Source organism: Tamandua tetradactyla, chromosome 10 (assembly GCF_023851605.1).
Source record: "Tamandua tetradactyla isolate mTamTet1 chromosome 10, mTamTet1.pri, whole genome shotgun sequence".
Lineage (NCBI taxonomy): Eukaryota > Metazoa > Chordata > Mammalia > Pilosa > Myrmecophagidae > Tamandua > Tamandua tetradactyla.
The window spans coordinates 41566828-41579944 of NC_135336.1; the positions used below are offsets into that span (position 1 = coordinate 41566828).

The window sequence follows — 13117 nt, forward strand, 5'->3', positions numbered from 1 at the left end:
TCTTTTCAGCCCAGTAACGGATAGGATGCAACATTTAAAGGATTGGTGATATGCAACTGCTAAACTTGTTTTCCAACTTCTTTTTGCCTTTCACATTTGTTAGATGAGAAGTAAAATAATAAACTTGGAATTAGCAAACTGTAGGATTATACTGAAGTGTGCTTTTTTGAAAGCTGTTTTTCTCGTTCAGTCATGTTATGAACATTTTCCCATGTCAATAAATATTCTTCATCAATCTGGTTTTTAATTTTCATTTGCTACAAAATATTTCATCAAAATTATATATTGGTGAATTTAACAAATAACCACTTTTAGGAAATTTAGATTTTTTCTTTTTCTTTTTCTTTTTTTGCTTTTTCCCTAATATAGACAACTTTGAGGTAAACATTCTTGCCCTGTCTATTGTTTTGATTTTGCTTTTTTAATCAGTTCTCCATACTTGTCCTGTCATAATTATTCAAAAGTATATGATGAAAGCTGTATGCTATTAATTTGGGTTTTTTTTTTTTGCATGTCCCAGTGGAATTCCTCTGATCATGAACCTTGAAAAAAAACAGGGTTTTTTTTGTATGCTGTATGACAGGGGTCACATTTCATTCTTTTTCCATGTAGTATCCCGTTATTGCAGCACCATTTGTTGAATTTTTTTGTTTGTTTGTTTGTTTTGGGAAGTACATGGGCCAGGAATCGAACCTAGGTCTCCCACATGGCAGATGAGAATTCTGCCACTGAACTACCCATGCAGCCCGTGAACATTTGCAATTTGAGTTTGGCTCTGTCACTAAATTGTATGTAATCTATGGGATTCAGTTACAGTAGTCACAAAAGTCATGTGGTATACTTATACTTTTTATGATTGTAATAATTTAAATTACACAGTGAGGTAAAGTGATCAGAAAACAGGCTTATATTCTCACATGATTTTTTATTATTTTGGTCTGAAGTAAGATTTATTCTGGTAAAAACATGCTTTCAACAAATGTTATATAATATTGGTATTCATGATTTGTAAAGTAGAGCTGCTGAAAAAAGTTTTAGGTTAACAAAAATCTTACCTGTGAGCCAAAGAGTGTGTCGTCACTTTGAAAATACATAATTGCAGTTGTATAAAGAATGCTAATTGTACTTGTATTTCTGAGATTCTTACCTCTGTTGTGTTCTATACTTCTTATTCAAATGCTTTGATTACAGTCCTACATCTAATAAAATTAATTCTGAAACACAGAAGTAGATTTACTGATTTTTTAATTTTTTACACAATTTTAAAAATTTATAACAATTTTCTTAAATTATATTCATTTATTCTATATGACAAAAAGGAAACTTTGCTAATATTGGAAGTGTCTGAACGCATACTTTATTGCAGCCACGATATTGGCACTTAGTTACTAGAGAATTCCTCCAGCTCTAAATTATTGGTGTTGCAGAATGAGATCTGAAAGGGGGTAAGAAACACTCTCAGAGTTTGGAGACTGGAGTAGAGAAACTACCATAAGATTTGAAAAAGGAATCAGCAGAAGTCAGGAGATGAAGTAGAAAATTGTGTTGGAATTGAAAGAAGTCAAAAAGCTGGAAACTCATTACTCTTTCTTTGTATTTTCCTTCATCCTCATATCCAACCCAGAACTTGATCAAATACTGGATTGTTGTCAGAGGATCTTGCAATGGTTATTTTCCTCATTTATTCTTATTTCTGCTGCCCTTGTCCATCTTTTTCTCTTCTCTAGGTTGTTCAGAAATGCTGAGCTTGGCAGATGCTAAATCCTGGCATGAAATACAGGGATTTTTGTTTCTCTCATCCCTCTCTCTGGGTCTGCTGTCCTCTTCTCCATCCATTTTCCCATCACTAGAGAAGAGTGGGCTGTTGAGAAAAAGGCACTAAGTTTGAGGGGTGGCAGAATAAAGAAGGAATGATTTGGAAAATATCCTACTGAATATGGAATATATAGCACCAGTGAAATAGGGAGAGAGAAAAAAAGAGGAGGGAAGTAATCAGTTATAGCAAGGAAGAGAGAGTTTCTGGGCAGACCAGCCAGGGTCTCTTTTCCTAAATAAATTGTAAAGTAAATGGCTATTCTTGAAAGTAGTAATTTTGGGGGGAGAATGGAGGGACTAGTCTCCATAATTCACTCCATTAGTTTCTGGAATCATTTAAGAATTTCCAAATGATTTTTTGTTGGTGTGTATGAAAACTTTTCTTTTAATTTAAAAAGAAATTACAAAAATAATGCTTTAATGCACTCTGTTTTACCTTCTTTAAACAGTTAGGTGGCAGAATACTTAGAAAAAAATATTTAAAAAACATACCTACCACGTGTTTCTGACTGTTTTGAGTGGGTTGCGTTCACAAGAAAAACAGTACACAGACTCTTTCTATTACATAAATATTTTTGCAGTTAGAAGCTGGCCCTCTGGATTATGTACTAAGAAATGATTGCTAAATACTGTAGCAGTTGGCTCAAAACTCCAATTTCATTTTTTTCACTTGTGTTTTGATCATACATTGGCTCTATAAAGTCCAGTGTTTCTTAAAACAACTATTTCATTAATTTATGTGGACTTTAATGGAAGTGACCCAAATAGTTGTTTGATTTTTTGTTCCATCCTTGTCCTTAGTAGATGGGAGAAGCAGAACAAAACAAAAGCAATCCTGTAATTCCCGGGTTTTCTTTTCTTCAGTTTTTTTAGTGTATGCCGCTATCCTCCCAGGTATAGTTTTATGCAACTTTGAGTCATGCCTTAAGCAGAAAATTAAAAACATTTTTTTTCCAGTTTATAGCCAGAACCTCTCACGGTAGTATTCCCCTGAGCTCCTTTTTTTACCCAATTAGATTTTTCAGAGTGATGGGGAAATACCCTGAAGATTTTTCCCATTAAATCAAAGTAAAGCTAAAAATTCTTTACTACTAGATAATTCTTTCCTTTGTTATCCTCATCCCAAGGGATATAATCCTTGAAGAATCCCGTCTGATGAATTTGAAACTTGCTGAGCAATGAGTACCAAGTCTCAAAACAAACAAAAGTAGAAACCATCTACCAATATCCGTGTCTAGCATAACTATTTCAACAACATTAACTGGGCAACTTTAAATGTCTTTTGTCCTTTGTGTAGAAGATTTGAGTTAATAATCTGGCACCTCAGATGAGTGTACTACCAATTCTTTGGAATAAATGTAGCTTCAGCCTTAAAAATATTGCAGAGATGATTCATCTACACCCTCAAGCAAAGTTGCCTGTCACAGACTGCCTTTTTTCTCTTGCCGAGGTAACTTGTAGGACAGCTAACCAGGTTAAAGAGAGAATTATACACGATATACATATGCCTTTTCTGTGAAAAGCTTTCTATGAAATTCATTTTTAAATCTTAATTCATTTCTAATTTTATAATGATGTAAGGATAAACTGAATGTGAATATAGCAGTATGTTACCATGGAAAGAGCAGTAGGCTAGGAGTCAAGGAATTTTACATGAGTCACTAATTAGGGGATCTCTTTAGCAACAAATATTGCCATGTGATTTTTGTGTATCTGACACTGTGCATAGATGATGGTATCCCTTTAGTGAGCCAGAGATGCATGTTCCTTGCCCTCACAGAGCTTGTGTTTAATATGTAGCCTTTGTCAAATCACTTAAATTCTCTGGTATAATTTCTTTTTTCAATAAAATGAGGATCCGGATAATGATAATGATGATGGTAATGATATTTAACTTTACTGAGTACCTGTAATGTGCCATTCACTATGTGAGGCACTTATTCCATATCAGCCTCACAACAAGCGTATGAAGCAGGTACTATTATTACATTAATTTTCACAGAAGGAAATTAGGATTTAAGAAAAGAAGTAGTTTTCCCAGGATCATTCCCAAGTTGGCAGAGTACAGATTGTAACCAAGGTCTGTTAGATAATATACCAATATGTTTTTCACCCCTTTACTCATCCCTGCCTTTATCCTTCCTTCTTTTGTTCATGTAATGAATATTTATTGAGTTTCTATTAGGTTTAGACACTAATTTAAATGATGCGCGTACAGTAGTGAAAAAACGGACTCACCTGGAGGTAAGGACTGTGGCAGGAGGCAACAGTTTTAACTACAGTGGTCTGAGAAGCTGTCATTGGTGAAGTGACTTTTGGAGAAAGGAATTGTGGCTATTTAGAGGAAAAGAATTCAGGTGGAGGTATCAGTAAATACAAAGTTTCTGAGGGGCAGAGTGCTTTTCTGTGCAAGCTGACAGCATGGAGGCCAGCTATGGAGAGAGGGAACTGAGAGCCAAACCCTGTGTAGTCCTTACGTACAGTCAAAGTAAGAAGGTTTTGAATAGAAGAGTAATGTGATTTGTGCTTAAAAATCATCTTCTCTGTTGAGAAGAGTCTGTCTGTTTTTCCTTTTTGCTTTTGGCATTCTATCCTGAATCACTCTGTTCTGGTTAATTATATTCCTCTATAAGAGAATAAGGGATAACATTTTTGCTGTTAGATAAAAAGGTGATCACAAGCTGAAGGGATACAGACTGTACAACGGGACTGGATATAAAAACTCAGAAATGGACAGCACAGTACTACCCAATTGTAATGCAATTATGTTAAAACACTGAATGAAGCTGCATGTGAGGTATAGGTTTTTTGTTTTTGTTTTTTTTGTTTTTTTTTCTTTCTATTATTGGTTTAATTCTTATTCTGTTGTCTTTTTATTTCTTTTTCTAAATCGATGCAAATGTACTAAGAAATGATGAATATGCAACTATGTGATGTTATTAAGAATTACTGATTGTACATGTAGATTGGAATGATTTCTAATTGTTTTGTTAATTCTTTTTTTAATTAATAAAAAAAAAAGGTGATCACATAAGCTCACATTAACTTCAAAAATATTCAGGAGAACTTTGCAAGTGTTTTAAATGATGGATTGGTAGGTAATCTGTAATAGATATTCTCTAGAAAATCTTTATATTTATTTTTGTTGTTATATTTATATTTCTTTTTATTTATATTTCCAGCCTTGGGGCTCCATTTTACGGAATTGGAATTTCTTAGCTGTAACACATCCAGGTTACATGGCATTCCTCACGTATGATGAAGTTAAAGCACGACTACAGAAATACAGCACCAAACCTGGAAGGTAAGACTTCTAGGCAGAAATAATATGCCATGTGTTAAGATTGAAAACTCTCTGTGGTCTTTCCTAAGTAAATCAGTAACACCTGTGGGAAAATAAAATCAAATGCTAATAGACCAAAGTGGAGCTTATTAGCTAAATCCTTTAAAATGATACATTGTGCTTTTTCCTAAAGTTACTGGACATAAAAGGAAAGGGGCTATGGTACTATATAGATTTTTTATGAGCTTAGAGAACCATTAAGCCTTGGAATTTTGATTTTCTAATTGGAGTAGGACATTAACATATTTACTATTTTCTTGACACTTGTATTTAAGTGTAAAATCACATGCATATATTTGAATACTTGAATATAGTGCTAAAGACAAAATAAGCTAGTTTTATGTGCTTTGGGCTGTTTTTCAAAATATTGTCATTTTGGTTCTATGAGAAATACATTTAAGTACATGGTACATCTCAGTATTATAATGTAACCTAACTTCATGTTTTTTAAATCATCTTCCATAATACCTCTTGCTCCTTCATGCCTCAGTATTTATGATTTATTTTCCATGAAGGAAATGAGTGAAGGTCGGAGAGGTTGACTTTTTGCTCAACTTCTCTACTTCTCTGGCTTTGGCCAGACATATCACTTCGTTAATAACAACTGTGGGACCAGATAATATGTCTCTTCCCTGGCTCAATGCATTTCCCCTACATCCCATATAAAAATGCATTGTGCATACAGCAGGCATTTGTGCTATGGTACGTGCAATATGGCTGGCAGTGTGCTGGGTACAGCGGTAATTATGATAGAGACTGTGTTCAGAGTGCTTACATTTTAGTATGAGAACCCATTCTAATGCCCATTATTATGCTGTGTTTCATACAGAGTCAATTTCATTTTAGAAATAAGTCTGGCTTCATTTTTTTTTTTTTTTTTAGGTCTTTGTTGTCCATCTGATGTTATTTTTAAAGTTTGTAGCACATATAGTATGGGCCCTTTAATGGTCTTTCCATGTACAAGCCAATAGTGTTGATTCCTTTTTTCCCCCATCATGATGACAATTTCCATCTTTTTTTTTAATTTGAATAATATATAGGAAGGAGGCAGAGGATACTAAAAACAGTTTGTCTTCTGTTGAAGTCCTCTGTATAAATTAAAAAGAATTGGTTTTCATTGTGACCATTAGAGCAGTTCACATATTTTATATATTGACAGTAGATTAGAATCGTTTTGTTTCATTCAAGGATCCCTTATGTCCAAGTTTTTGCACAGTTTTACTCTCTTGACTGGCATAATATCAAATATCTTGTTCCTAGATGTGATGTGATGGGAATCATAGAATCATTCCAATTTAACATGAAAGTTATTTAGGAAATTATTTTACTTAATCCTCTAAATATAGTAAGGAAAACAGAACCTTTTGTATTTGCTTGTTCAAGATCATGGAGATAATTAATGACAATTTGGAGTAAAACTCCCAGGTCTCATCATTCTCGGTCTAGCTCTCTTTATAAAGGTGTAGTGCCTCTGAAAGCTCTCCTTTTTCCTTCTCAACGTGTGCCTTGACAGTTTATTCTGTGAACATTTAGGCACTTAAAGATGAAATGAATAGTCTGTAGGAAATGTAGTGTACGAAGTATAAATGTAGTATGCAAAGTATAAGTTTGGTATTTAGATTGTGTTCAGGAAAACTCTCTTAGTGAAAAAATCAAATGATTTCAATAGCTATTTGCTTTGCAAAGTATCTTTGTTTAACTGATCCCTTCTCTTGGAATGTGTTTTATCCCTTTTACTTTATGTTAAAGAAAATTCTTTAACCTACTCAAAACACGTTTGGGTTCCTCAGGCTGTGCTTCCTTAAGATCCAGCTGACAAAACCATTGAATTACCTGGTGATACCAACATTTGTGAATTTAGGCCAAATATTCACCAGATGACTTTTAATCTTAATGGGTAGTTTAAATACTAAACCATCCTCCCAACATCAAACAAACAATTGATTAAGATGAGAATGTCATTGAGGAGATCAAAATTAAAGCAGAATTTCTCTTTATGCAAGACAGGGGCAGAAGATAGGGTGAGAGGTGCATGGGGGCAGGGTCACCATAAGGAAAAGGGTCAGCAGTAAATGATTTAAAAGCATGGTGCAAATGAAATGTAGTAGGAAAAAAAGTGCATGGAAGGAAGACATTGCTTTAAAAGCCATATTGTGGTGCTCTCACTGATAAAAACCTGAGCAATTTCACAGGTATTCTTTTCAGCATTGTCTAGATTCCTAATATATGAAGAAACTTAGATTTACTTGTATTACTATAAGAATGTAGATTTGAAATTATTTTCTCCATTTTAATATTACAGTCTAATTCTTTTGAGCTCAATATTATTGCACTTCTTTAAGATTTCTATTTGATATTTGACTTGTTATTTGAAAGAATTTTGTCATTAATTTATCAATGTAACAGTTTAATAATGATCTTCCCAATTGTAATTTGTATTGACATCTGTTTTTGCTACTTCTCATAACATCACACCCATGAGTCTGTGTGAAATTATTTTTTCTGATACTATGGATGCCAGTAATTGATAGGTTGATACCATATTTTCAGGCTCTCTAGGGGAATCTGTTTTTAAATATCCTTGAAAAGTTCTTTCCAAAATTCTATAACCAGTATGAAGTTTTTTAGTATTTAAAGATCACAATTTCTTTAATTCTTTAAAGACACTTTCCTTGAAAGATGAAATTACATTGTGCTACTAAATAAATGTTAATTAAATCTAAAGACTGTATAGCCATTATAAACTAAAGAGAAGTGGGCAAAAATGAAATAAGTAAGTGGGTAGATAAATTGATAAATAAATGATGAAGAATTTATACCTACTCAGTGTTTCCTGTCATTAAGGATTAATTTTGAGGGACTTGTCTTTTATTTGGTTTATGCTTTTGAACTCTTTTAACTTCCTATTGCAAAATATTGAATTTGACTGGGTTAAAAGGCAACCATGAACATATCTAATTTGCCCTTAATTAATATAGCTCAGCTGATTTTGATCATTTATTTGAAAATGAAAGACTGGAATGCTTGAAAGAAGTATTTTTAACAAGTTATTTAACAAATGAAATAATGCATAATTAAATTTTTTTGTGTTTTTTGTTTATTTTCTTTTTCTTTTGTATTTTTTTTCTTTTTTCATAATTTAAATTTTAATGCTATAAATGAACATATTTAATTCCATGGTGGAAATTGGCACAAATTCTTTCTGAGGTGGGCAAATTAAATTTTTACTCGCTTGTTTCATTCTTAGTTGTCCTGTTTCCAAAGCTGTTTTATGTCAGAGCCACTTTGTACCACCAGCACTTTCATACATAGCAGCCTGCTGGTGATAGCAATAAATCACTTGATTTTTCACTTTTTTTCTAACATTACCCTGGAGTTATTTAAATGAAAAAAATATATGTCAATCAGTGCTTCTTTTATAGATGGATAAAAAAGAAGACAAAGGTGTTAAAACAAGAAATTTTTATCAGGACTTCTAAATGATTATGCTTTTGCTTAAAAAAAAAGACTAACAAATTGTTTTGCAGCTTGCATTTTGAAAGTGATTAAACACTATTTTCTCATGTTCTGCAGCTACATTTTCCGGTTAAGCTGCACTCGATTGGGACAGTGGGCCATTGGCTATGTGACAGGAGATGGCAACATCTTACAGACCATACCTCATAACAAGCCCTTGTTTCAAGCCCTGATTGATGGTAGCAGGGAAGGATTGTAAGTATGAAAAATTTGAGAGTCAGAGTGATTATTAGTCACAAATTTAACAATTAGAAACTGCTTTGTGATGAAAAAATGTTCAGTGAGTCTAATGAGCTCAGTTTGTTTTTTATTTCAGCACTAAAAATGGATGCTTGTTAGTTCTTATTGTTCATTTCTTGAAATAATCATTTTAAGGTAAATTATTAGACTCCAACTGTTATATTAATTAAATTTAAACATCAAACTACAAGATGACTGTGTTAAAGTTCTCCAAGGAGCTGAATATAGAATGAAATATAGACCGAGAGAGGCTGAAATAGAGGCAGAAATTCTTTCTGACATCTGAAATCCTCAATTTCGACTCTAAAGACCTCCAGCTGATGGTATGAGAAGACTCTCCTCATTGCTGAGGGCAATCTCACTTGTTGATTGTAGATGTAGTCAGTCAGCTACAATACAACCAAATGACCATAGATGCAGATCCATCTATGAAATACACTCACAGTAAGTCAGGCCAGTGCTTGCTTGACCAAACAACTGGACACTGTACCCTAGCCAAGTTGACACATAGAATCGACCATCACAATGACTTTATGGCTTTTGTAGGAAAATAAGTGGAAACTTAAAAGTAATATTTAAATAGGTATAAAACTATGTGTATTAAGAGAGAAGTCTTTCTAATAATTGACTTCTGTTGCTTTATGCATACCCCAAAAGACCAGCTTGTGATAAAAAATAAATTTTTTTATGGTTTTATTTTTTCTTTTGACTTCTTTTCTTTTTTCTAATCACTATCCTTTTCACTTTCCATCCCTTTCCTTCCTTTCTCTTAATGTTCTCTTTCCTTTTTTTCATATTAGCAAAAAATCTGTATTGTAGAATTTATATAACAGTGGCTAAGTGTATTTTATCACAAGCTGGTCTTTTCTAAAATTTAAAAGTAAGTTCCCTTGCTTTGTTTCTTAGATTAATAATGACTTTCTTCACACACACAAAGTTTGGGCAATTTGTAGGTTCCTTCACAGTAAATATATCTGGCTCTTCTCATTCATTTTAGCAATGTATAGTTCCTTTCATTGTTTTATTTTCATTGTCACATCATTATGCTGACATCTCTTGCCTTTTGCTTTGCTGAGTAACTCAGGGTCAGAGGTGATACAGCTTTGCTACAAATAGATTGTGAAGGCGATAGAGCAGGAGAAGGTTCACCTGTGTTAGAATGAGCCAATAATTAATCTTTACCTTTTCTGAAATAATTGAGAAAAATAAAAAAGGTGAAAAAAAATGAATTTTTTTTTTAAGCTATGGGATTTCAAGAACCTGATATGTAGGAATTGTATGGCAAGCCATGTTATCAAATGTGCATTTATTTTTATTTTTAAAATTTTCTTAAATTTGTTGTTCTAGTTATTTACATTTTAACCTCTGATGCATCAAAGAATCACATCAATAACTTATGATTCACCATGATTTCAGGCATTTTTTTTTTAAGGAAATGTACCTTAATGTTTTATTCATAAATAGAGGGTATAAGTGGGCATACCTATACATGGAATAAGTTTTGACATAATTTGTTTGTATTCTTATAATACCTCAGTTTACTTTTTAAATTTCAATCAAGAAGTAAATTATGATCAACTGAGTCTAGTCTTTAAACTCCTTTTCAAATTTACTGTTAAATTTAGACATTCACATACATACACACGCAAACTCACACACCTTCATAGGGGCTTGGATAGTTGAATTCGAACTTTAGCGATAGATTAACATCAAAGTATATTTTATTATATTAATCAGATCAAATTTTACCCCTTTAGGATCAGGGAAAATGCTTATGTCATCTGGTCCCACTTTCATTAGAGTCAGCTGTTCTATCCTTGTAGTTAACCCAATATTTTATGATCTAGGTGATAAAGAAGTTTATTTTGATAATCAGCTCAGATTTCTTACTCCTTCATTACCCTTGCACAGTAATCAGTAACACCTTTGAGTACTGAGGACAGTAATCATTGAATTGACTTCTGTAGGTTGAACAGAACCTTTTAACCTTATTTTCATTAATATAATAATTTTGTTTCTGAGTTACTTCTAGATTTTCTATATATTTGAAGTATAATGAGTACAATGTTATATAATAGTCTTTAAAAATGACCATTTTAGAGTATGGAAAGAAAATTACATAACATTTTTTAAAATCATTCCTCATTTAATATGTTTAGAATTTTGCCTTTTCCCCTAACATAATGGCATTTAGATTCATCTCACATTCAGATGTAATCCCACCTTTTCCTTTATCTTAACAAAGCGTTGTCTCACTGATGTTTTACATTCCATATGAGAATTGTCTGTTCTTTTAGCTCCATTTTTCTAGTTTTCCTGAGTAGATTCTAAGACTTACTTCCATTGAATTTACTGATGTGTTTGTGGAGTCTTTGTTTAAGGAAACATATTTAGTATTTTATAGAATAGTTTAAATATATTTTAGACGTTTAAAATAGTCACCCCTCTAATATCATTCTCTTAATTTTTAATCCATCTGAAAAATGTCCACCAATAAATTGGATTATTAAATGTAAAATAGGTGGTGAATAGCACATTAATCCCTTACCTTTTATGAATTTCTGAATATTGGATAAAAATTCTGAATTTAAAACAGCAAGATGACATTAGTACAGTAATTTTTAGTTTAGATTTCAGTACTCTCTTAGAATAGAACCTACGCTTATATACCATTCTGTATTATAAGCTTGATTTGAAGTAAATGAAACATAAAATTGTAATCTTTTCTATATATTTTTAAAGAATGTGTGTTAGGCTGAGTGAAAGTGAGTTGGGAGAATGAGGTTGGAAACCTGGAGAAAGAGGAGCACCACAGGCACGTTAAACTTCCTTTGTGGGAAAATTGTGGGTGTTAATTCTGTCTTGCTCTCCATATTAATTGATCTGTAAAATGATGCAATTAATTTTACCCATGCTCCAGATGAAAGATATAATAATTCTGAATTCATGTGTATTCATAATATCCTGGTATAGTATATGAGTGATCACTGAAATAGTTTTAACTTGTGAAAGGATGTATATTAAAGATATTGAATTGAAAAATGGTTGCTTGGATGCTGAGCTCACCTTCATTATGTATTTTTAATATGAAAATGTCTTCTGTATTCCAAATGCTAGGAGGATAGCTTATGATATTATAGCAACATGAGCAAATTGGCTACTTACATAAGTTAAATAAAAAGTAAACATCACATGGTCTCTTTGAATATAGAATAATCAAATTATATAATCTTAAATGCAATTTAAACTTGTGTAGTTATGGTGACAAAGTTTATATCTTAAAATCCAGCTATCTTTATCCTGATGGAAGGAGTTATAACCCTGATTTAACTGGATTGTGTGAACCTACACCCCATGATCATATAAAAGTTACACAGGTAAGAACAATTTCTGGAAAAATGTTTAAATAAACATCTGTAATGCTTTTGAAATAAATTAGGTTCTTTATCTCCACCATGACTAAAATCATGCACAGCATTTTAATGCAAAAGCTACTTAAGGAATCCTAACAGAGAAGAGAAATTACATTATTTTCTCCATTTTCTTTAAAAAAGTGTTGCTGTTACTTTTGCTGCTGAAATAAAATTGGCATTTAAACAGAGAGATATGTAAATAGGAAGGTAGGTAGATGAATATGAGAAGCAAGACATAGATTTAGAAATTATTTTTAAAAGATGGGAATAATGCAAGAGGTTTTAGAGTCAAAGGGGTATTTGAAAACTATTAAAGGTAATAATTGCATTTTTATAGATCCATTTCTGGCACCTCATAGATTATTAGTGGGAGTGTAACTTGGTAAAGTCTTTTTGTGAGGGCAATGTATGAACCAAAATCTTATATGAATATATTCTGTTGACTCAACGTCCCATATATATGTGTGTGTGAATATAAATGGCTACATATATGGCTACAAATATACGCACACACGCATATATATGTGAATATGTACTTATATATGTATACATGAATATGTGTTGTGTATGTTACTTGAATATGCACACAAAGATCTGTACATCAGATGGTGAAAAATTATGATGTCATAATCGTGAAAAATAACAATATTCCAAAATGTCCAGTAATAGGTTAAAAAAATACATAGTATATTCAGAATATTATATTGTGAAAATATTAACAGGAATGAGGTAGCTCTCTACATATGCACTTGGGAAGTTCTAAATGTTATTGTGTAAAAAAAATCCCATT

General features: G+C 32.3%; 1 protein-coding gene across 6 annotated transcripts in view; it reads left to right on the plus strand.

Annotated features, from left to right (window-relative positions):
* Positions 1-13117, plus strand: part of CBLB (Cbl proto-oncogene B) — a 200278-nt gene that overhangs the window by 107700 nt on the left and 79461 nt on the right. For all 6 annotated transcript variants that reach the window (XM_077118496.1, XM_077118499.1, XM_077118501.1 and 3 more), the window contains 3 exons: positions 4998-5119; positions 8732-8869; positions 12204-12291. In XM_077118496.1, coding sequence (XP_076974611.1) covers positions 4998-5119; positions 8732-8869; positions 12204-12291 — 348 coding nt within the window. The remainder of the gene's footprint in view (positions 1-4997; positions 5120-8731; positions 8870-12203; positions 12292-13117) is intronic.